At 55.6% G+C, this 24,481-nt stretch overlaps 1 protein-coding gene across 2 annotated transcripts; it reads right to left on the bottom strand.

Moving 5' to 3' along the window:
* Window positions 1-10,035: 10,035 nt before the first annotated feature.
* On the bottom strand, window positions 10,036-22,432 carry TXN2 (thioredoxin 2). 2 transcript variants are annotated; one of them, XM_059402105.1, is made up of 4 exons: window positions 22,324-22,432; window positions 21,318-21,571; window positions 19,415-19,538; window positions 10,036-10,282 (listed from the first exon to the last, which is right to left on the bottom strand). In XM_059402105.1, the coding sequence occupies exons 2-4, from the start codon at window positions 21,569-21,571 to the stop codon at window positions 10,235-10,237; spliced, it is 426 nt and encodes a 141-aa protein (XP_059258088.1). In that variant the 5' UTR covers window positions 22,324-22,432; the 3' UTR covers window positions 10,036-10,234. The 2 variants fall into 2 exon arrangements, with proteins under 2 accessions (XP_059258088.1, XP_059258086.1); XM_059402103.1 differs by lacking the exon at window positions 10,036-10,282 and adding an exon at window positions 10,289-10,865.
* Window positions 22,433-24,481: the final 2,049 nt, after the last annotated feature.

Genomic DNA, 24,481 nt, shown 5'->3' with positions numbered 1-24,481 from the left:
ACCGAGGCACAGAACTACTTCACTAGCCCGTAGCCCACAAAGCCAGTAAGCAACCTCGCTAAATCGAACCCGAGTCGTGTGGTTGGAGTCTTGGCTCTTAACTCAGCCATACCACGCAAGTTGGCTGGGCGATAAGCTTTGTAGAAGTTGAGGTCACTGTCTGGCATGTAGCCCGCACCAGTGGACTGGGGGGGGGGGGGGGGCCCGAAGAGAGGTAACTTTCCTCCCCCACCCCCCCCCCCTTGCGCCACCCGCCGTCTCCCCGAAGTTTCCGGGCCCACCCCCGCCGGCTGACTGCGCAGGGATCCGCGCCTGTGCAGCTGGAAGGGAGGGGCGCAGGTGCACCGGCCCGCGGGCTCGGGGGCGGTGCTTGCCGGCAGAAAGGCGCTGGGCGGCGCGGCCCTGGAGGGGTGTCCCTGGCGGGCGGGCCCCAGCGCGCAGCGGACGGACGCAGGTGACGACAGGCGCCCCAGGCCGGAGCTCGGCCTTGCGCTCACCTTATAAGGGCAGGCGCGGCGAGGCAGGGGGCGGGGTATGCCTTCCTGCCGGCCTCGCCTCGAGGCCCGACAAGCCCCGGGGAGACTCTAATTGCGAGGGCGGGGCCCCTCCAGTGGAGCCCCTAGGTTCCCCGAGGCCCTTTGGGACTCCCCCCAGGTCCGCGCCCCTCTCGGCTGACACCGTGCCGGGCCCCGCCCTGCGGGGAGCCGAACTTGACCGACTTGCCTTATGGCTGTGGGCGGGTTTTTTCCTTCACCCCAGCGCTGGCAGCAGGTCCACAGTGGGTAGCTGGGGGAGGAGGATCTTTACTGGGCGCCTTTTCTAACTGCCACTTAAAGAGTCTGTAGCCCCAAGCCCAGCCCAGGATCTCGCTAAACATTGGCCATTGATTCGTCACAAGTGTATGGTTGACTGAACTCTTCTTGGAGGGACAAGACTTTAAAACAAATAGGAAGTGTCCCTCCTGAATCAGCAACTCCCCCCCCCCCCAATCACCTGGCCGCCACTCTTCTCCCTACAACCTCCCCTTACAGCCCAGATCCTTTTAAAACATAATGTGTTCAATTGCTTTTCTTTGACTTCCACTGGACTTCACAACCTCCCAGTTGCCTACAGGGTAAGTGTGAACCCTTAACGCAGGGCACAGACCTCTGAACTTGCATTTCCCTGGAGGCATCATGCTGTTCCATGCTTCCCAACCTTTGCACCTGCTGCTCCCTCCTGAGAAGCCTCTTCCTTGCACACATGGAGACATAGGTTCATCCTTCAAAAAGAGGCCTCTTAATGCCCTCTCCCTGACTTCTCTACTGATTATTTCATCTTTCTGAGCCTCGGTTTCTTCATATGCAAAATTACGATAAAATAATCTTCACCTCACCGTGTTATTGTGAGGGTCCAGCGAGTCAATGTCTGTATACTGTTTAAGACAATGCTTGGGACATAGTAGTTGTTCATGAAAATTTACTGCTGAATAAATTTGACTTAGTGTGTTCTTTTTTTTTTTTTAAAGATTTTATTTATTTATTTGTTAGAAAAGATCACAAGTAGGCAGAGAGGCAGGCAGAGAGAGGAGGAAGCAGGCTTCCTGATTCGGGACTCGATCCCAGGACCCTGAGATCATGACCTGAGCCAAAGGCAGAGGCTTTAACCCACTGAGCCACCCAGGTGCCCTGTCTTAGTGTGTTCTAATTGCCCTCACGTGTGCTCTGAGACACATGAGGGCTGAGCTCTTCTTTTCCAGCCTTGCAGACCTGGTGCCTGGCATATAGTAGGGGCTGATTAGCGACTGGTAGGAAATGAGCGAATAATAGGCAGTGGAGCGGGGCGGGGGGCGAGGGTGAAGGAGGAGGAGATCCCTCACCAGAAGGGCCACCACTAATGGTGAGAAAATAAACCCTCATATCTGCTGGGATGTAACACGTTCTAACTTTCCCTCCGCAGTCTTCTGGGAACTTCGTGAGGAGGATGTTGGATGGCTACTGACCCCCTTCCCCAGATTCACTTCTGAGGCCTGCAGAGGGGAAGTGTTTTTTACCCATGGTTACCCAGTGAGTGGCAGAGTCCAGACTTGGCCCACTTTTAGCTCTGAAATCCCATAAGTCCTGGCAGCCTCCTTAAGTCACAGGCAGGCAACCCAGGATGATTCGCCACCTCAGATCCAATTCCAAACCCTTAGTCTCTGGAGGTTCCCCATCCTCCGCCCTCCCCCAGAACTGCCCCCTTGTGCTCACGCTTTTTAGTGAATCTCTTGAAGATGCAATGATCTCCAGCCAGAAGTTCTGGGCTGCTAAAAAAAGAATCTCTCTCTCTCTCTCTCTCTCTCTCTCTCTCTCTCTCTCTCGGTCTTACTTCCCAAAAGTCATTCACAGCCCCATGGGGGTGGGGCCTGAGAGCATCTGAAGGACCCAGACCCAGGGCTAGGAGCTGGGTGCACTTTGACACAGAAGAGAAGGCCAGCCCCACCCTCGGACTCTTGTGGGGGAGACAGTGTGAGGACACATGGCAACAGTCTGGGTTTGCACGGCTGGAGAAGGGAGGGATGCCTCCGTGGGGTTTCTGCAGAGCCCTCTCCTAACTTAGCCGCTCCCCAGTTGGCCTCAGCGCCTTCCCGACCTCCTCCCCTTGCTGGGTCTGGCTTCCTCTGTAAACCTGGGGGTGGAGACTGGTCTCTGGAGGCCTGGGGGCCCTGAGGTTCATGGCTTGGGGAGAGAGAGTTCTGGGAAACGCGGCCTCCAGAGAGGAGGCTTCAGAGGCCAAGCACGCCCGAGTGAGTGAGGGCGCAAGCCCGGGGCTTCATGGACACAAACAGCTTCATCTTCCCAGGCTGCCCTGGCCCCGCCCGCCCCATCCTGCTGGGCTTCTGTCCAGAGAAGCCAGTTCTCTGCCTGGTCCCCAGAGCCCACAGGGACCAGCACCAGGACAGGGAGGGCCTGGGCCTGACCCCGGAGAACCTGGTCTCCTTCCCTCTGCTGGGGAGGAAACTCATTCTTGTGGCCTGAACAGGGTAACCCTGAAGTTGGCCCAGCTGTGCCTCAGTGGTCAGGGCCAAGTGCTGAGCAAACACCAGGCCCGCTGGGCAGCCAGTCCCACTGCGGAGTCATTCCCGGGCCATGTCGGATGCTGAGCTGGGCTGACAAGTGCAGGCAGGGAAGGGAGGGTCTTTCCTGGCTCGAGGGACTCGGCAGGGAGAAGGGATCCCCCCACAGCCCCGGGCCCATTCCTGCCCCCATTATTTAGAAATAATCCCGCCCCCCGACCTCTCTGCCAGCCTCCAAAAAGAGCAACCCCAGGACTGGCAATGCGAACCCAGAGCCGCCTCTGGAGTCTCTCTTCTTGCTTGCTGGTTGACCTCAGGCAAGGCTCTGCCCTCTCTGGGCTTCCATTTCCCTCTCTTGATCCAGACTTAGTTGCCGTCTTCCCTTCTCCTAACTGGGGGCCCGTTAGATGGAAAATGAATATGGGGAAGATCGTGGGAATCGTGAACGCGCTTGTTTCATGGGGAGCCGGGTGGCTCCTCTCAGAGACTCCCAGCGATGTCCGAATTCACACGGAAAGTGCCAGAGGTGCTGAGGCCCAGCTGGGCCTCCTTGGTGAGGAGAGAGGGACCTTGGCAATGGAATCTGGGCTGGAGATAAGGCTGGGGACCAGAGCAGCAACGGAGCCTGGCGGAGAACAGCTCCTTAGGGTTCGACACGTCACCCATTCATTCATGTTACAGATTCCTGGGTTCCTCCTCTGTGCCTGGCCCCATGGGAAGGTAGGGACATGGAAGGCTGCTCAAGGAACAGGTGCAGTACGACGGGCTTGGAGACGGTTCTGGGCCCAGGAAGGGCATTTGTCCAAGTCCAGGCTCATCTGCGTCTGAATATCTACGGCTTTAGGAAGGCACATTCTCAGGTCCTGCCCCAGACCCAGGACCTACCCCAGATGTGTAACCACAACCAGGCCCTTTTGTGAAAGCTTGCTTTCGACTCAAGTTCTCAGAAACGCCAGGATTGGGGGCCTGGAAGTTTCTTTCTTATTGTTCTTCTTTAAATTGAGGCGTAATTGACTGGGGCCTGGCACTTTCCAAGGTAGAGGTGGCCCCAATAAAAAGGCGGCTGGAGGTGGGGCAGGTCTGATGACATTCCTGTCGCTCAGCCTCCCCTCCCCCAAGGTAAACCAGCAGGTGGGAGGTGCCCGCGGGGCGGGGGGGGGGGGGGTAGGGAGAACCTGGCTCAGATTTCAGGCCCCGGGACACTCCTTTCCGGCTCTCAGCGATCTTGAAATGCTCCCTTTACCCGGAGAATCCTGCATCTATAAAACCCAGAAGAAAGAAGCTCTACGTCCAAATATGTTCATTACAGTCTCATTTGTAATGGGCAGAAATATTAACTGGAAAATACCTACGTATGGGACAGCGGGGTGGGGGGGGGAGGGGAAAGGCTAAAGGCATGACCCTCCCTGAGTGGCTTCTATGGGTCTGGGACGCAGCGCGGAGGCCATAGGAATGCTGGGAGTGGCTGCTTGGAGGTCATGGTAAGGCTCTAGGGGAGGGTGAAGAACAGGGCACTGGTCAGACTGGGGGCTTTTCTTTTTTTAATTTTTTTCTTTTTTTTTAGACTAGGGGGTTTTCATCCTGGCTTTGCACCTTCCTAGCTGTGGGACCTTGGGTCATAACTAAATTTTCTGTGCCTCAGTTTCCCCATTCATAACCTGGAGCTGATACAGAACCTACCTCCTAGGGTTATTTGAGTAACAGAGTTTAGAACAGTGCCTACAACCTCTGTGTGTTATCCATGATTAGTAAACTAAGTAACAGGATTTTATGGGCTGAGTGTCCCCCCCCCCACCACCCCCCAAATTCCCCTGTTGGAAGCCCTAAACCCCAGGACCTCCGAATGTGACTATTTGGAGATGGGCCTTTACAGAGGCATGAAGTCATTAGGGTGATGAGGTCATTAGGGTCGGCGCCCCAACCCAGTTGGACTGGTGTCCTTATAAGAGAAGGAACTTTGGGCAAGGGAACATGAGGGTTCTACGGGCACAGAGGAAGGACCCTGTGAGGATACAGCCAGAAGTGGGCCATCGGCAAACCCAGGAGAGAGGCCTCAGGAGAAATAAGACCTGCTGACACGTTGATGTTGGCCTTCCAGCCTCCAGAACTGTGACAACTACATTTCTGTGGTTTCGATCACCCAGTCTGCGGTACTTCGTTCTGGCGGCCCCCCGACCCCACGCGCATGCCCGGGAGCTTTCAGTAGGAGGCTTACGCAACAGCGCTGTACTCTAACATTACATTTATGATCTCATGCCTGCGTCTTAACCATGGGCAGAGAGTACGGTCTTCCCATTTCCTTTTTTTTTTTTTTTTAAAGTAGGCTCCACACCCAGCATGGCGCGCCATGCAGGGCCCCAACTCATGACCCTGAGATTAAGACCTGAGCTGAGATCCAGAGTCAGACATTTAACTGACTGAACCATCCGGGGGTCCCTATCCTCCCATTTCAGAGATGAGGAAAGCCGAGGCTTGGCTAAGGAGGGGAGGGGCTGGGATTGGAGCCCGGTCCATGCGATTCCAAGGCTTCAGTCAAAGCCTGCCTCCATCTGCTCCCCCTCAGTGGGACCCAACCGGGCCCCTGCATCCCAGCCTCCCTCCTTGGACCGATCGTGTGCTTTCCCACCCCTGTGCCTCTGCACCTGCTCTCCCCTCTGCCTGGAATGCTCTTCCCACGGCTCGGCTCTTCTGACGAACCTCTCTTCGGTTCTTTGAAACAAAACCCTGCAAACACTGTCCCTTTCACACCGACTCCTCTCTTGAGAACTCACGACCGTTCCGTACTTTATCTTCATGACATTCATGATCTGTGGCATTCAGGCCAGGCCGAGAGAGGCACCCCCAGACACCAACTGGCTGACGTTAGCGGTGCGGTTGCCCAGTGGAGACAATATTCTAGCCTTAGGAGTAGGTCCTGAGGAAAGGGAGTCTCCTGCTTCTGGCCAGGGATTGGCGATGGGGAAGGCGGGTAGGAGAGGCCCAAAGGCCCCACACCTGGCATAAGAGGATGGATCCTTTGCCTCTCGTGGGGACAGCGGTATGTCAGAGCGGGGAGGATGGGCGATTGGTTAGGCCACCCCGGCCCCGTTTCCCAGGGTATGTCTGAGGCACGGTACACCAGTTCTCCAGGCCTCAGTTTCCTTGTATGTGAAATGGGAACAACAGTGGCTACCTTGGGTGGGTGCAGGGAGGGCTCGATGTGGATAGAGCACCTGGCAGTGTGGGGAGCCAGGGATCGAGGCTGGGCTGCCCCTCTGCTGGGAGGCAGCAGACCGGAGAGAGACAGCTACTTGCCTACTGCTTCCTAGAAAGCTGCCAGAAGGCGGGGGACCAGCTCACCCCCAATTAATAATTAGCAGCTGTAGAGTGGGAGGGGGGTCCAAGCTCACAAGAGGTGCTCCCACCAGTGCGGGCTGTGACCCGCAGGTTCATGGAGCGAGAGGGCAGTCAGAGGGGAGTCAGGCCGGAAGGCACGGAGCATGGAGGACCAGACGCAGGGTGAATTCCACTGGGTATTCTCCGAGAGTGAGGTCACCACCGCCAGCTCCCTGGGGCTGCTGGAGCCACAGGCACCTCCAAGCCAGCTCTAGAGCGGGAGGGGGTGGTGGCAGAGGTCGGGGCCAGCGCAGGGAGCCCAGTGTCAGGGCCACGGCCTACTACAAGGACAGCCCTGTTCGTCCGTGGTGAGGTGCCGGGTCCTTATCTTAGGAAACCCGGTGGTTCCTGTTGAAGATGTCGCTAGAGGAGGGGAAGGGAAAGCATAGCCGTGGACACTTTCGGAGACCCAGCGAGGTACCAGAATGCTTCTGCACTGCACGCCTCGCCATGCTGTCCCCACTGTGAGCTCATGAGGAGGGCGTGTCACTGGCCCAGCATGCAGATGGGGCCACGGAGGCGCAAAATAGTGAAAAACCTTGCCCCCAAGGAAAAGCCGTGGTGCTAATAGGTAAGGACCCAGAGGCTTTAGAGTCAGACACACCTGCGTCCAGAGCTCCTGACACCTGTCAAGGCTGGTCCCTGAAGCGCTCTGGGCCTAGTGGCAACGGCAGTCCCTGCCTCTCTCTGGCTTGTTGAGAAGGCTCAGCGCGATGACACGGGAAGTGCACTCGGTGTTGCCTGGTTCTATTGATCTCACCGCTGAGCTTCCGCATGGGGATGCAACATGCCCAAGGCCACACTAGTAGGTGGCCCAGTTGGAACTTGAACCGGCTCTGATTCCTCCTGTCCTTACACCACTGTGGAGTGGCTGCGGACCACCCTGGGCTTCCAGAAGGCTGTTTGGAGTGGCTGGAGAGCTGGAGCTCCTTGGCAGAACCAGTGGTCCTGGTTTCTGGCAGATCCGTGGCAGCCAGCCCCACCCCCCCAGGACCCAGGGTTCAAGGTCACGCCCGCAGCCGGTGTTCCAGGCAGCCGAGAGGAACTGCTGCAGCATGCCTGGAAGCCTCGCGGGTCGCACGGCGTCCTGCCGGCCACCAACGCCCCAACATTGTTCTCTGGGCCCTTCCCAGCCGGGGCCCACACATTTGGGATTTCCGGCAGCCCTGCCAGAGCTGCCTTCGCTTTCCGGACAAACTTTCCCCAGGCATCTGGGGCAGGGGCTGAGCGCCCTCCTGGGCAGGGACTGTTGGGAAGGGCACTGGCAGCACGTCAACATCCTCTTGACCCAATAGGTCCTGGCTCCGGAGCCTGGCCTCTGTAGAGACACATTGTCCTCTTCTCTGCTCCTGGAACCCTGGGAAGCAAGGGTCACCAGAGTCCCTTTCATTTTAGGACTAGCTGCAGTCAGGGCCCAGGGACTCAAGTCCCCATCACACACAGGCAGTGACCTGGGCAAGTCAGGCCGCTCGTGCCCTCATGGGGGAGGCGGGATGACACCCTGACATTGCTCTCAGAGTGGCCTATGGCCTCCGGCTCTGCAGCCTCATCCTAGTGCTTCCCAGGCCCACGGGCGCCCTTTGTTGGGGGCCACTCCTGTTTGCCTGTTTGCTGCGCATCTCAGCCATTCTGCGGACGGCATTCTGACCCCAGTCTCCTCCACTGGGAAATGGGGAGCACTCCTGCCCGGCGGGCTGTGGTGGTGATCACGGCGGAGGCTGTACATCTGACACAACAAACGCAAGCTTCGGTCCCAGGCTCCCGTCTCCGGGCCCACCGGAGGAACTCGGGATCAGAATACGGGTACAGACGCCACCCATGGCAGGTCGTGGGGCCAAGGGGACCCGTGGTCATGCCCCCCCCTCTCTGGGGTTGTGTGTCTGTGCTTCTGAGGGGCTGGCGCTGATTCCTCTGCCCCGCAGCCACACTGCTGACCCCTATTCTGCAGTTAGGGGAGCCCAAGGAGGCACCCAGAGGGCAGCGGTGGGGCCGCAATGCAAAGCTGGCAGCGTCCCGGTGAGGTCAGAGCCGTGGAATTAGTCAAATGGGATCACCCCGAGGCTTCTGTGCTCCCAGCCGGTGACTCATGCCGCGAATAGCCGCATGGGCAGACCTGCCAACCTGGGCCAGCAGAGGCCACTAGCAGACCTCACCCCGCAGCATCCTTTTAAGGACAGGGAGATCGGGGTGGTGCAGAGGCCGGGCCTCTGGTCCCGAGGATCTTTGGCAGCCTCTTCCCACCTGCCAGCAGTGGAGAGGCCAGACCCCCACCTGGGTTTAAATCTGGCCTCACGGCTCTTTCGACAGGACCTTGGGTAAGTCGGTGTCTCTGAACCGGTTTTACCACTTGGAACGTGGAAATAATACTTGCCTCATAAGACAGGAATTAAATGAGGTAATTGTGCAGAAAGTGCTTGGCCGGGGCACCTTTTAAGGAGCGGCAGCAGGGTCCCGTGGCAGGGTCCCGGCCCGGGCATCACAGCACCCTGACCTTGAGCTCTGGCCCGCCCCTTACTTGCCAGGCCTCTTGGAAAGTAACTCAACCTCGGCGTCAGCGTCTCTCCTGTCAATCGAGCCACCAGTGTGTCGGCTCTGGGACGAAGATCACACACTACATTTTGTACCGTGACGGAAGAGGTGCGCCCTGTGGGCTCCGTGATCTTGGACGAGGCTCTCAACCCGAGGGGGCCTCCTGAGTAGAGGGGGATGAGGATGAGGACGCCAAGCCTGTGCAGCCGTGGTGGGGGTGGGCAGCACCCAGTTAGCGCCCTCGGAGCACGGCGGCTGCTGCCCACCCTCCCAGAGCTCTCGGCCTCCCTTGGCAGATGCCAGCTGCTGACTCATCTCCCCTCTGTGTGCCTGACAGATCCTGGGTCTGAGGTCTTTCAGGGGCTGCTTCTGAGGTAGCCCCGCTCTCCCATCGGCCACAGCAGCCTTCCTAAGGCGGTGCTGGCGCAAACCCCTCTAGGACCCTGCTATGACCTGGGCACGTTCAATAGCAACCCGAAAACCACTGAAGACAATGCACCCAGGAGGAGACACGGCACCCCAGGGCCGAGGGCAAGGGTGCCAGGACACCCCTGCAGTCAAGCCCCCACGGTTCCCAGGTAGCTGGAACCTCCGCTAGGCAACTGAGCCAAAGGGCAGCTCGGCCCCAAGAGGGAGACAGAGGATGGGCTCTTCTGGTTGGCAAGCCTGGTGGCCTGGCATCTTCCTCCATGGGCTACAGGGAGCTGGGAACAAGAAGGGACAGAGCGGCTGGCCCTGAGGCTCAGGCGTTCCTGTGGCATACACAGGAAGAATGGCCCAGCTCCCCCAGGGGTCAGGCTTTCCCGGGGTACAGCCATGTGCCATCGGTGAAGGCAGGCCGAGAAACATCAAGTGGATCAGGTGCAGGAGTGCAGCTTTCAGGGGCAACAGTTTCTGGATGCAAACCCTGGCTCTGGACCCCAGGAGCCTCAGTGTCCTAATCTGTGTAACGGGGACAGTAAGCACCCTCTTGCTTCACTTGCACGTGAAGGTGGTACCGGTCAAGGGCAAGAGGGTGGCGGAGTCACAGGAAGCAGGGACAGAAGCCCAGCCTGGGGAGGGGTCCCAAGTGCTTCCAGAGCCCAGATAGAACGGAAGTTGTCAACGGTGCAAACCCCTAGCTTTATTGGTCCGGTTTGTTCACAGTGAGGCCTCCCAAGGCAGGGGGTCTGAGGACAACCCCCTCCTCCTGTCCCATGTGCATGTTCTCTGCCCTTGTGCCCGGGGGGAAGGGAGGTGGCTCTTTGGGGGGCGGTGGCTCCAGGGTAATTTAGCGTGGAGCCTAGGGTCTGTTCTTCAGAGCAGGAGGTAGAAGGGAATCACATAAAGTTCTTTATTACAGACCTACAAAAAATGAGAGAATTATAGATTACTCTCACTTGTTTGGGTTTCTTTTTTCCTTCTTCCTTTTTATAAAACAGCAGCAGGAAAGAAAAAGGCAGGAGGAAGACGGGCCAGGCACCGGGGCGTGGATCAGAAGGAACCAGGGAGGTGCGGGCCGAGGGGTCACTGCCAGCTGGCCTGGGGCTCCCTCCAGCATCCCGGGAGAACGGACTAGCGCTGTGGGAGCAGACAGAGGACAGTGTGGGGGGGGAGGCGGCCGCCCCCAGATCAGCAGCAGCACCATTCCTCTGGCACTCAGCCGGGCTGGAAGCACGCGAGGCTCCCGCGGTTGGGGGCCCGGTCTCCGAAGCGCGGGCCCGCAGGGGCCGGACAGAAGGGAGGAGGCAGGAAGGGCCAACACAGAAGGGCTCTGAGCTCTATCGGGGACCCTCCTGGCACCATGGGGGTTCAGGGGGCGAGGGCGACCAGGTCAGCCAATGAGCTTCTTCAGGAAGGCCTCCAGCTGGTCCTCGTCTTTGATGCCCACGAACTTGTCCACCACGTCCCCGTTCTTGATGGCCAGCACGGTGGGCACAGCTGACACCTGCGTGGGGGAGACGAAGGGAGACCAGGTCACCCGGAGACGGACTCTTCTCAACGGCCGTTCCCCAGGCTTTGTGGTGAAGGCTGGTGGTGTACGGAGCGCGGTGACCGCCCAAGCGGTGGGCGGGGCCCCTTCCCTTGGTGCAGGGGTGCCGCAGGGCCTGAAGGTTCACCCGCTGGGAAGACTTTTCCACTGTGGGCTCCCGGCGGTCCCCTTCCTTCCCCAACCGCAGGACTGACTCACTGGCCCAGTGGTTTGGCTGCCATGGAGGAGGGATGAAAATAGCCCACACAGCTGCAGGCCAGGGCGGGGGGGGGGGGGGGGGGGGCTCCCCGAGGGGCAATCCGGCCTCGTGCGGGGGAGGCGTGGAGATGTGAGGGTCTGAGTCCTGGCCCTCAGGGGTTCGGCGCCCTCTTCCGTAAAATGGGGGCGACAGGATGGACCTTCAAGGCTTAGGACAGAGATGAAAGATTCACAGATAAAGCTGGGTGGTTGAGAGCTCAGGCTCTGGAAAGGGCGGACCTGAAGCCAGGCCGCTCTGCAGAAGCCCCTTCACTGCTCCGTCTCCTTGTTCCCATCCGCACAACCGAGCCACTGAGCGCACCCGTTCCAGGTCCGGGGGTTGCCCCAGGTAAGGCGAGCAGTCTCAGCGCCTGGCAGGGCCCTTGAGGGTCAGACCTGGCCACTCCTGGTACGCAGGGACGGTCAACAAATGGTGGCCACAGAGAGCGTGTCCGAAAAGTCTAACAGGCCCCGTCCCTCGCTGCTGTGAATGGCCAGCGGGGTCCAGAAAGTCACTGACTCATACTGGACGGTGTGGGAGGAAGGGCTCAGCCATATATGAGCTGATGTTTATTTATCAGGGGGGACCGAGGGCAACATTCTTGGCCTATGAAGCATTTTCTCAAGTTCCCTCGGGGGACCCGTACAGATTCCATGGCACGTCCACGAGACCCACTGCCTGCTGTGGCATCGAGCATTTTCTGTGGCCTGGGCTCCCTGCCTGACATTTGTAGACTTTTTTTTTTTAAATGGATAAACAGAACAAGATAAACATTCTTTTCTTACACATGTTAACTACAAAGTAACAACAGCAATTTACACAAACATACCAAGTCTTCCTGAATTCCGAGTGCCGTCCTGCCCATGAGTCATCCTGGGGAGCCAGACTTGGGAGTTCGAAAGGCGCCCAGGTCAGTTACAAGAGAACCGAAGGCCACACTGGCCCACTCTCCAGTCTTGGGGGGCTGCCCCCACGCCCCCCCAGACTTCCCATGGCAGGCCTTGCCCTCCTCCCCTAACAGGCTCTGGGTGGATAGACAGGAGGGGAGATGATGCAGTTCCTGTTCGTATGAGTCCCGTGAAACCCCGTCAAGGACTGTCCTGGGGCTGATGCAGGTGGCAGAGGGAATATGCAGGGAGACCCACGTGGCAGCGGGCTGACCATGCGTGTGCCCTGGTTTGTGGTCCTACCACTGGCTCTTGCCCTCATTGTTCATGACTGTGATACGTGAGGTGGCATGAAGGGTAGAGATCCAGCGGGCAGCCTGCCCTGTCTCCAGGCACAGGCCAGGGCCCAGGGAGACTTGCTTTGGATCGTACCATGGGATGCCTCAAAGCGGGCATGGAGCTGCGTGTTTTATCTTTAAAAGATCTTATTATTTTTTTTTTTAAGTAATCTCTATACCCAAACTGGGGCTTGAACTCACAACCTGAGATCAAGAGTCACACACTCTGGGGGCACCTGGGTGGCTCAGTTGGTTGGGCGTCTGTCTGCCTTCGGCTCAGTCATGATCCCAGGGTCTTGGGATGGAGCTCCGAGTTGGGTTCCCGGCTCAGTGGGGAGCCTGCTTCTCCCTCCCCCTCGCTATCTCTGTCCCCATCTCTCAAATAAATAAAATACTTAAAAAAAAAAAAAAAAAAAAAGGCACATAGAGCCAGCCGGTGCCCCCAGAGCTGTGTTCTTATGCGCCCTCTAGTGGCCTGTGAGGGCAGCTACAGCGCCTGGAGTCTGGCCACTCCACTGAGGGACAAGGCTCAAGCCCTAACTGGATTCCACCCTGTCCCATTTCTGTAACTGCATAAAAACTATACACCAGTGCATGAGAAGGGGTCTAATGGCTTTTACGTGTCCTCTAAGTAGGACTACGCTGGCCGGGGTGGCTGGGAGTGGTGTCAGTTCTTAGGGACACCAGACCAGTCCTACCATGCTCACATCCGTGCAAATGCACAGACACAGCCACGCTGCAGACATAGAGCAGACATTCCAAGGTCTAGTCCTTACTGACCAAGGGCGCTCTTCGGAGGGGGAGCCTAAATTAGACGAATGCACACAGCCGCACGCTTGCCAGAGGCTGTTTTTTCCAGGACGTGGCTGGAGCACCTGGGCTGGGATTGGGCTTCCCTCCCCGCAAGGAGGAGGATGTGGCTTTGCTGCCTCCCGAGTGTGGCTCACAGATCAGCAGCGGTCGGTGCTTGTAAACACGGCCTTAAATGGAAACGCGCGGGTCCTTGGCACACTCCTCTGGAATGTGATCCAAGTGGAAGAGGGGCCGCAGGGGAACAGGACCGCTGCTTCCCTCTGCACTCTGCCGGAGCAGCTGGAGGAGGACGAACGGATGCGCCGAGACGCGCTGCTCCTCCTGCTCTGTGATGCCGCCTCCTGGAGCCTCCCAGGCTGGGCCAGAGACGCTGAGACCTCGGGACGGGGTGTGTGTGTGTGTGTGTGTGTCCGTGTGCGCACATGCACGTGTGTGTCTATCCCCACTGACCTCCAGCTCAGCCCCACACTGCTGCGGAACTCAAGGATCCTGCAGAGACTTCCCAGCCTCCCCTCCCCCTATCTATGAGGCCCTACCAAGGCACAGGGACCGTGCCAGCTGTCACCCAGGTCGGGGACTCCTCTGCTAACTGCAGAATTAACGCAAAGGAAAATATGACCGGCGGTGAGGCCGCTGTGTACTGGGGGTCCTCAAGTGTCAGGGAGATGCTAACCACTTGCGGACAAGACCTCATGAATTCGTGCCTCAAGGTGGGGTCACCTTAGAGATGAGAAGACTGAGGCCCGAGAGCGAAGTGACCAAGTGGTGGAGCTGGGGTCTGACACTGCTGTCCCTGATGTCTCACCGTGCCCCAAGCTGGCCTCGGAGCTCCTGAGCCCTAGCAGGGCAAGGAAGTGCAGGTGGGGAGGTGCCGAAAGGCTGACTCCGTACTTCAAATGAGAAGCTGCTGGATGCGGGAGGATTCTTGTAAAAGGCTATTATTATGATTATTACTTTTTTAAGATTTTATTTTTTTCTTAAGTCATCTCTGCACCCAGTGTGGAACTTGAACCCACAACCCTGAGATCAAGAGCTACATACACCACTGACTGAAACAGCCAGGTGCCCCAGGCAAAAAAATAATATTATTTAAAAAAAAAAAAAAAATCAGGGCACCTGGGTGGCTCAGTGGGTTAAGCCTTTGCCTTCGGCTCAGGTCATAATCCTAGGGTCCTGGGATTGAGCCCCGCATCGCATCGGGCTCTCTGCTCAGCAGGGAGCCTGCTTCCCCCACCCTCTGCCTGCCTCTCTGCCTACTTGTGATCTCTGTCTGTCAAATAAATAAATAAAATCTTAAAAAAAAAAAAAATCAAATCCAGGAGCGCCTGGGTGGCTCAGTCAGTTAGGTGTCTGACTCTTGATCTCGCTCAGGTCTTGTTCTGATCACAGGGTTGTGAGTTCAAGGTCCACGCTGGGCTCTGAGCTTGGAGCTGGGCATGGAGCCTACTAAAAACAAAACAAAACAAAACAAACAAAAAACAAACAAAAAAACTGATCCAACTATGCAACATTCTGGAAAAGGCAAAACTACGGAGACAGTAAAAAGATCCGTGGTTGCCAGGGGCCCAAGGGGAGGAGGGAAGAGAAAGTGGAGCACTTTTAAGATGGTGAAACTCTTCTGTACAGAACTGTGACGGTGGGTCCACGTGACTGCACACTTGTCAAAACCCATGAGACGGGACACCACCAGGTGAGAGTCCTCGAATGCCCCCTAGAAGGTCAGCAGAGGCCTTTGGAACTTTTACTTCTTCTTTTTTTTTTTTTTTTTAAAGATTTTATTTATTTATTTGACAGACAGAGACCCCAAGTAGGCAGAGAGGCAGGCAGAGAGAGAGGAGGAAGCAGGCTTCCCTGCAGAGCAGAGAGCCCGATCCTAGGACCCTGGGATCATGACCTGAGCCGAAGGCAGAGGCCTTAACCCACTGAGCCACCCAGGCGCCCTGGAACTTTTACTTCTTGATGTTTGGTTCCACATGCTGTTAGTGGTCACTGAGGAGCCCGCGGGGAAGCAGGGTCTTCGGCTCTTCCTAGACCTACTGATTCCTCATCCGCCTTTTTTTTTTTTTGGAAGATTTTATTTACTTATTTGACAGACAGAGATCACAAGTAGGGAGAGAGGCAGGCAGAGAGAGAGGAAGGGAAGCAGGTTTCCTGCTGAGCAGAGAGCCTGATGCAGGGCTCGATCCCGGACCCTGGGATCAGGACCTGAGCTGAAGGCAGAGGCTTAACTCACTGAGCCACCCAGGCGCCTCTCCTAATCTACTTTTAAACAATATCCCAGATCATATGAAAGTCTGTGAGGCACTGATTTAGAATACTTTCAAAGTATGGGGTATGGTAATAATTGAAGTACTATGCTCTCCAGCCATGAAATATTACTACTCAATGAACTGTTCTATGAGGTTATGTGAAACATTAAAAGGGAAAAAATTCAAATAAAAGCTTAAATCACCCCAAATTGTGACAATGATTGTATTGGGATTCTAAGATGACAGGTGACTTTTCCTCCTTATTATTTATTACCTGGCTGTTTTTCCACTGCTTTTTAAAGGGTCTTCTTCTCAAAAGGATAACAGCTTCAAGTGGGAAGTCAGAAGAAGCCCTGAAGGAGAGCACAGAGGCTCCAGGGCCCACACCTGGATCCGCTCTTTGCCCCTGTAGCTGGCAAGGTCTGAACGATCAGGGAACGCCCGGCCATCCAGTGGGGACGAGGAGCTGGGCGAGCAGAGAGCCTTTTTTCAGCCAAGTCAGGGCAGTGCACAACAGGGTGGTTGCGGGGGGCGGGTTGGCATCGAAACCCCAAGGCCCCCAGGCTTTCCCTTCCTTCTCCTCTGAGACAGTGGAGTTCTTGGGAGGGCAGCTGACCGAAGCAGAGGTGTGGGGCAAGAATTTGTGTGAGGAAGGAGACTCACCCTGAGGGTGTGTGCTGGGCATGCGCTGGGGCCGAGGGGATTGGGGGGCGAGGGGGAGTTCAGGAAAGCTCGGGGAGAGGCGCCAAATTCTCTGAATATAAGTTAAAGTACTGTCTCCCACATGTTCACCCAACACTTGGAAAAGGAGGAAGCGGTCTCAGGAGGTACTATGGATCTCTCGGCTGAAACTTCTTCCTCGGGCTGTCTTCCAGAACAGGTGTGAAGGAAGGAAGGAAGGGCTAGGGGAGGGGTCAGGACAACCCCGGCTGGAGCTTCTGCAGCACTGCAGTGACATCTGCCCGGGGCCGGGACCAGTTAATGCAGGCCCAGCTGCCCTGAGGTCCTCCCGAGTGACCTGGACAGTGGTCAGAGGGAGGAGCGATGAGATCCTGTACGGGGTCTTCTCTTACATGCACTTTCCAGGCCTGACTACAGGACCTTGGTGGCCAGCCCGGCGTCACCAGGCTCCCGGAATGCGGGTGGGCATGGGTTATTCTGCCAGCCCGCACCAGCTAGCCACAGCTGCTGAACCACGGCTGGCGCTCAGGGTGTGTCTGCTGAGAGGTTCCACGGGCTGAGGCTGACTGCTGCGGTGTCGGGACTGGCCTGTGACACCTTATACTTGCCGGTCACCCTGGGGAATGTTCTAGCTGCTCCAATCCTAAGCTCATCCCCGTGATGAGGATCACTGTGTGCCCCATGCTGGCCTCGGAGGGGGGAGGGATGGACAAGTAGGAGAAAGACGGGGGCATCTCAACGGCCCGTAAGTGCCCCCTGGACTGACAGGTCGGTGGGAGGGCTTCAGAAAAATAGCCTCGGGGCACCTGGCTGGCTCAGTCAGTAGGGCACATGACTCTCGATCTTGGGGTTGGGAGTTCGAGCCCCATGTTGGGGATATTGTTTACTTAACAAAACAAGCGCAAAAACAGCAAGTCATCCCTCCCCACCAAGCCCGTGTAAGCAGCCCAGTGCCACAGACTCTTCCCTCAGGAAGGCCTCCCTCCCCACCTGCAGTGCTCATCGGTGGCCTTGCCTGCCCGGCATCTACTTCCTGTCCCCCTGTCTGGAGCAGATGTTTCCGTGGGTGACCACTCCCACCCTAGCGCAACAGGCGGCCAGCCTATCCTCATCCCGGCTGGAGGCCGCACCGCTATCTGGTGGTCTCGTGAGCGCTGAACCTGGACTTACAAACTCGGAAGAGAACAGGCCCCCTCTTCTAGTCACTGGCTGCCCAGAAGGAAGGAAGGATGGGGGCTGAGTCTGGCCAGATCTTCAGGAGAACCAGAAATTTGGATTTTCATGGGAAATGAAAAAAGAATCCAGGGGCACCTGGGTGGCTCAGTGGGTTAAAGCCTCTGCCTTCAGTTCAGGTCATGATCCCAGGGTCCTGGGATCGAGCCCCGCATCAGGCTCTCTGCTCGGCAGGGAGCCTGCTTCCTCCTCTCTCTCTCTGCCTGCCTCTCTGCCAATTTGTGATCTCTTGTCTGTCATATAAATAAATAAAATCTTAAAAAAGAAAAAAGAAAAAAAGAACCCAAAGTCCAGGTCAAATATGTCGGGGAACCGGATCTGATCACAGGCCACCAAGTATGACCTCAACTCGATAAGAACAGTATCTTCATCATGGCTTTGCCAACCCCTTCCCCTCTACTTCCCAGCGGCCTGCGCTCTCACTCCCTGCTCAGTTCTCCACACTGGCCATCCAGCCACAGTGCACCTCTTCCCTTTCTCTAGCTGCCTGGTCTCCGAGGCCAGGAGGATACCTTCACACCCCATGCATCTCCCGCTCCAGGCACAAAGGCACTGCTATTCTGTGAGCAAACTGGGCTCACCCTGACCACAGGACCTTTGTGTTTGATGTCTGTTCTGCCTAGATTGCTCTTCCAAACAGCTGCCTGGTTCACTGCCTTACTCCAAGTCTTTGCTCAGATGTCAGCTTCTCAGAGAGGTATTCCTGAGCCCACCTTTTTATTTGTTTATTTATTTACTTACTTATTTTTAAAGGAAGGTCTACAGCCAATGCAGGGCTTGAACTCACAACCCCGAGATCAGAGTCGCATGTATCACAGAAACAGCTCAGTGTCCCACCATCCACCCTTTAAAAAATGAACCCCTCCCCAGCGCCATGCTTAGCCCCACCTCCTCTTCCTGATTTACTTTTCCCCACAGTACGTATCATCTAAAGCAGGGATCAGTGAACTATGGCCCACTGGCCAAACCCAGCTTGCTGCCTAATTGTGTGAATAAAGTTTTATTGGCACACAACGACGCCCATTTGTTTATACACGGTCTCTGGCTGCTTTCAATGGCGGCTGAGTATCTGCAACACAGACCAATGCCCCGTAAAGCCTCAAACCTGGTCCTTTAGAGAAAAAGTGTGCCAACCACCCATGAAAAATACTAGAGGGATGCCTGGGTGGCTCAACTGGCTAAGCATCTGCCTTCAGCTCAGGTCATGATCCCTGGGTCCTGGAATCGAGCCCGGCATCGGGCTCCTTGCTCAGTGGAGAGTCTGCTTCTCCCTCTCCCTGCTGTGCCCCCTGCTTGTGTACCCACTCTTTCTCTGACAAATAAATAAAACCTTAAAGAAAAAACAAACCAGCTAGAATGTAGGCTCCACGAAGGCAGGGATTTTGTCTCCTTTGTCCACTGCCTTATGAACAACTGAGAGACAGCTCCTGGCATTTAAGAGACACCGAACACACACACCAGCGAAACACGCTGGACTCCCTCCTGTCTCACTGTGCGCCGTGCACTTGGCCCTTCTTCTCATGCATCCTCCACGGGCCCACTCAGAGGTCCCCCTAGTGGGAAACATCCCTCCTTCCCCACCACCGCCCCAGCAGTCAGTCTCTTCCGCACCTCTGCTCTCAGCACTCCTCACCACACCGTGACATGAAATGTCTGCCTGTTGTTCTTTTGCTAGACTAAGAGTGCTGCACACAAGGAATTCGTCTTCCTTGTGCCAGAGTCACGAATGCCCGGCACGTGGCGCGGCTCCCACATAACTACTGATTAAATATGAGCACGGGTGAATATATGAACGAAGGAACACATCCATGTCCCAAGATTCAGAGAATAAGCTGGTGTTTTGAATCACACATTCCACTTCCTAAAGGTGGTAAAGGGACATGAGTGGTTCAGAACCTCAACAGGCCACATCCGCAAAGTGCTCTGAACTGAGTGCGCTAGAAAAAACTGAGACGCCCCTTAATGGCTACCGGTGGCCCCCAAGCCATGTCCTGCCCCAGCTACCCTAGGGCTGCAAGCACCCCCCACACCAGCGGCTTTGGGGCAGTCCCCTGCCACCTCATACCTCATATTCTAGGGCGAGGTCTGTGTGGTCGTCAATATCCACCTTGGCCATCACCACTTTTCCGTGCTGCTTGGCCACCACCTTCTCTAACCTTGGCCCCAGGATCTTGCATGGGCCACACCACCTGACAAGGGGAGAGAGAAAGCGTGCAGTCACAGGAGCGCTCAGCAATTGATCTTATGTCTCCCCAGAACCCTCCCTTGAACTACATCTTGCCAAGGGGCCTTCTGCCCCTCTCAGCTCTGTGTGTGGCGACTATGAACCTATAATGATGATATGCCAAACGATAAAGCCAGTACTCCGCAGCAGGGGGAATCTGCAGAGGTCCCGGGCTTCTAAAACACAGTCCGCATCAGAAGACAATAGAGAAATACTCTGTCATACAGAAAATGGGAGATTTGAAGTTAAAAGATCTGGGGGTTCAAACAGAGACTCCTCACCAGCCAGCTGACAGTCCTGGGACCTCAGTTTCCTCTTTTCAAGTAACAGAGATTATGCATCTCAAAGCAGTGAGGAGACAGCCACTAAGGCAATGGGGCTCAGGGTGCTCTCTAAAATGCGGACTTACTTCACACACTTCACCGGCCCAGAACCACAGGGAGGAGAAGCCAGTACTAGGGAGCATCTCCAACATACTTGTCACTATGCCAGGATCTTCTGTTTTTATTGCCCAGAGCCCTCAACCCCACAAAGAAAAACACCTTCCTGAGAAACTAAGGACCATACAGTTCCTGGAGGCAAAGTCCTAGAGTCTGACAGGCATCCTGGGACTGCAACCCAAGGTTGTCCTTCAAATGTCTTCTTTGAGCCCTGGGTTCTTCTGTGATCCCCAGGCCCTGGGTCAATGCTGGCCCTGCACTCATCACAGGGGCGCCCCTCTGGGTGGTGAGCTCCGCGACGACAGGCTGTCATCTCCAGGGCACTAAACAAACTCACGTCTTACTTTCTGGTCAGAGAAGAAAATGAGGCATCATCCCACTTATCATTCGTTTTGGAATTCCTCGCTATACGAGGAAGGGAGAAAGCTCTGCTGGCCATGAGCCCCTGGCTGACGACCCTTATTTTAAGTCTCAGCCTTTAAAAAACCCTTTCTGGTCAGAGATTTCAATTAATTGAACTCACAACACCTAAAAACCCAGCTTGCAAGATCTCATCTCCTATTTTAAGTGAAGAAGGGGAGGCACAAGGACATCTAACGGCCTGCGCAAGGCAACACGGTGAGTCAGAGAGAAAGAATGGGAAAGAAAGCAGAACAATCTGACAGAGATTTGCCCAGAAGGTCTCCCAACTTCTAACCCAGCCTACACCAGGAGGCCTCAATCTGAGGGGTTTGTCCAAGTTCTTTTGTGGCCAGCTGGCTAGTCAGGACCTGAAGTCTGGAAGTGAGGAAAGGCACGATAACAATCTGAAGGCTACAGGCGCTTAACTATTCTTACAACCCACTTCTACAGCACTGAAAAGAAAACCCTGCCCATCCCCCGTGTACTTGGGCAGCACTATGGTGCAATGATAACTTTCTGCCAGCCCTTTCCCGCTTTGGTGGCAAGATGTTAAAAATCAGCTGATCTGCAAGGCCAGGAATTAGTGTCCACCCAAAGCCAGATGATGTGACCGTCCTATTTTTCCTGCTTTGGTCCAAGTTGAAGGGGCCTCTGAGCCATTTGGGGAGTGAGATACAGAACGTGAGTGTTTCTCAGCTCCAGTAACAGTGAGCTCTGAAGATTGTTCACTAGTCTGTGTCCTATCATCCTATCAGACTACACTCAATCTTTGAGTGTGAGGGGTGGTCTTCAGAATGAGACTATGTCTGAGAAGTATGAAACGCGGGACTGAGACACAACAGGTACTCAACAAATTCCTGCACAAGAAACACCCCAGTCCTCTGCTGACCCCCAGGACTCACTGTGCATGGAAATCCACAACCACCGGTGTTTCACTGTTGACAACTCGGTCTTGAAAGTCGGGTCCATCCTGGATGTTAAAGGTGGTTGTGCACACTCTGGTGGTGTACACTGACCGGGCTTGGTTGGGTGTTACTGTCAGGTTACCAGGACTGCACTGCGGGGTCCTGAGGGTGACGGGTGCCCAACGACCCTGAGGGGGCTTCCTGGAGATGACGGAGGCCAGGAACCTCCTCAGGAGAAGTCGCTGAGCCATCTGTGAGGGAAAAAGGCAGGAAGAGCGCAGGAAGTCAACACATCAGGAAAAGAAAGGTATCTGGGCAGTCTTGGGGGGCGGCAGCTCAAGATTCAGGGCGTGAAGAATGAGAATCAAAAAGCAGAAGGAATCGCAAATCAGGACAGGAAAACTGGCTGACAACGAAAACGAAATCAGGATGTAAGAGGAGTTACAACAGAAGCGAGGGAGGAGCCTACATTTATGGGGCATCTGCTAAGGGCCAAGTCCATCCCCGTCCCCAAGTGCCCTATACACGACAGGGTCCTGCCAGCTCACCCTGGAGGAGGTTTTTCTACAGTATTGCTCGCATCACAGATGAGGACTCCGAGGCTCAGGTAATGTGACATGCCCAAAGAAACCTAACTGTTAAATGAGAGTCAACACTGGAACCCAAGGCCGTCTGCAAATTCTTTATTACTCATTCAACAGGCATTTTAGTGGGGAATTACGGGAAAAGGGGATTGTCAAAGGATCAAGAAAGAGGAATCGCGACAATTCGAGGAACAGGAACAGAAGTGTGTGTGTGTGTGTGTGTGTGGGTTCTAAAGTAGAAAGGACCTGTCTAGAGGGACTGGGGAATCGGACGCCACCGGGGATCCCGCTCAACGGAGAGGCCGCCCCCCGCCCCGCCCGGGGCTTCGGCCCGCTCGGCCGGCTGGACAGCGCAGGAACAGGCCCGGAGCGTGTCTCCGCCGCGACACCACCTCGAGCCACCCCTACGAGCCTCCTACCTCCCTGCAGCGCGAGCGGAGGGATGCACAGCCCGGCCCTCCCCGCTAGTCAAGGGCACTCCCGTCGTCACTTCCTCAGGGGAGGGCCCTTCGAGCATTACTTCCGGGGACAGGCAACCTGGAGCATTTCTCTCCGCAACTTGAGGGGCGGCTTGGATTTTCCACCAATGGGGATGGCGGGAGACGGCATAGAGGAAGGGGTGGAGCTTCAGTTAGGGACCGGAAGAGGGGGAGAGAACGGAAGAAGGGGCGGGCCCCGGGGTAGCGGGGAGGACCGCGGGAAGGGGCGGGCCCTCGGGCGGGGGAGGGACCGGAAGAGGGGGCGGGCTCTTGGGGAAGGACCGGAATACGGTGTGGCCGTTGGGGAAGGGCCGGAGTAGGCGGGCGGGCCCTAGAAGAGGGTGGGGAAGAAGGGGAGGAGGCAGGTGGTGGGAGCATAGGGGAGGTACCCAGGGGAGAAAGGGGCGGGAGGAAGGCGTGGTTCCGGATCTTGCAAACTCTGGCATCGCCCACCGCTTTGCCTCAGTTACTTCTAAAAACTGGAGGTGTGGGGGGGTTCCTTGCCTCCTTTTTACAGATGAGGCAGCTGAGCTCCTCGAAGGCGGAATGCTGGTCGGGGGCAGAAGACCCTGACTGGGCGTAAAGAGCACGTGTCTCAGGCTGGAGTCACAGATCACGTCTTCCCCGCACCCTGAACTTACATTATTACCGCCACTCGGGGCCTCGTGGCTCTAGAAATGTATCACTGCCTCTTTCCTGCTCCTTGGCTTTGCTCAGTTTGAAGTGCTTTTCTTTCTCTCTCCACTTGGTGGAACATCTACTAATCACTTCTTAAAATCACCTTTTTTTTTTTTTTTTAAAGATTTTATTTACTTATTTATTTGGCAGAGAGATGGAGAGAGAGCACAAGTAGGCAGAGTGGCCAGGAGAGGGAGAGGGAGAAGCCAGCTCCTTGCTGAGCAGGGAGCCCAACGAGGGGCTCGATCCCAGGACTGACCCGAACCGCAGGCAGACGCCTAACCAACTGAGCCACCCAGGCATCCCATCATCACTTCTTCTTTGAGCAGCATTAACTGCTTCCTTCTCTGCAGTGCTTTGTTCGTAACTCTTGCATAACACATTGTACAGTGTCTGTCTCTTACCCTAGACCATAGGCTTCCTGATAGCAGGAATTTGTAGCTTTTATTGGAAGCCATTTACCCAGCAACCTGATACAGTGCCTGGTTTACAGAGGATGCTCCATAGAACTGCTTATTAAACAGTATCTTTGGATATCTCAGGGACTGGTTTGCAGGAAGGTTATATGACTTATCCAAGGTCACAAGGCAGGTGAATTGGCAGAACTCCAGCTCACACCTCCATTTCGACCTACCTTCCAGCCAGTGGGAATCCCTTACAGTTCCAGAATTTGCTTAAATGTCTCTCCTCTCTCTGAGTTTTGCAGTTGCTACTCTCTATGACTGGAAGGCGTTTCCCTCTCCTCTCCATGGGAGAAAATGCTACCGGATACCAGACTAGGTATCATCTTTGGAGACCCTTCCCTGAGTCTCGAGTGGGAGACTTGTCTTCTGAACTTCAACAGCCTCTATGCATCTGTCAGTCAACCACCACACTCAACACTCTGCTGGTACTGTTTCTTTTTTTTTTTGCTTCCACTGTATTTATTTATTAAAAAAATGTTAAGGGGCGCCTGGGTGGCTCAGTGGGTTAAAGCCTCTGCCTTCAGCTCAGATCATGATCCCAGGGTCCTGGGATTGAGCCCCGCATTGAGCTCTCTGTTCAGCAGGGAGCCTGCTTCCTCCTCTCTCTCTGCCTGCTTCTCTGCCTACTTGTGATCTTTCTCCCTCTCTCTGTCAAATAAATAAAATCTTTAAAAAAAAATGTTAAAAAGAAAAAAAATGCCAGGCACCTGGCTTGCTCAGTCGGAGGAGCATGTGACTCTTGATGTCAGGGTTGTGAGTTTGAGCCCCATGTTGGGTGTAGAGATTACTTAAAAATAAAAATGAAAAATATAGGGGCACCTGGACGGTTCAGTCGGTTAAGTGTCTGATTTTGGCTTAGGGCATGATCTTGGGGTCCTGGGATCAAGCCCCGTGTCGGGCTCCCCATTCAGTGGGGAATCTGCTTGATTCCTTTTCCCTCTCCACCCCGACTCATT

This window comes from Mustela nigripes, chromosome 6 (assembly GCF_022355385.1).
Source record: "Mustela nigripes isolate SB6536 chromosome 6, MUSNIG.SB6536, whole genome shotgun sequence".
Lineage (NCBI taxonomy): Eukaryota > Metazoa > Chordata > Mammalia > Carnivora > Mustelidae > Mustela > Mustela nigripes.
The sequence above is the reverse complement of the archived record's forward strand: the minus strand, read 5'-3'. Positions and strand labels throughout refer to the sequence as shown.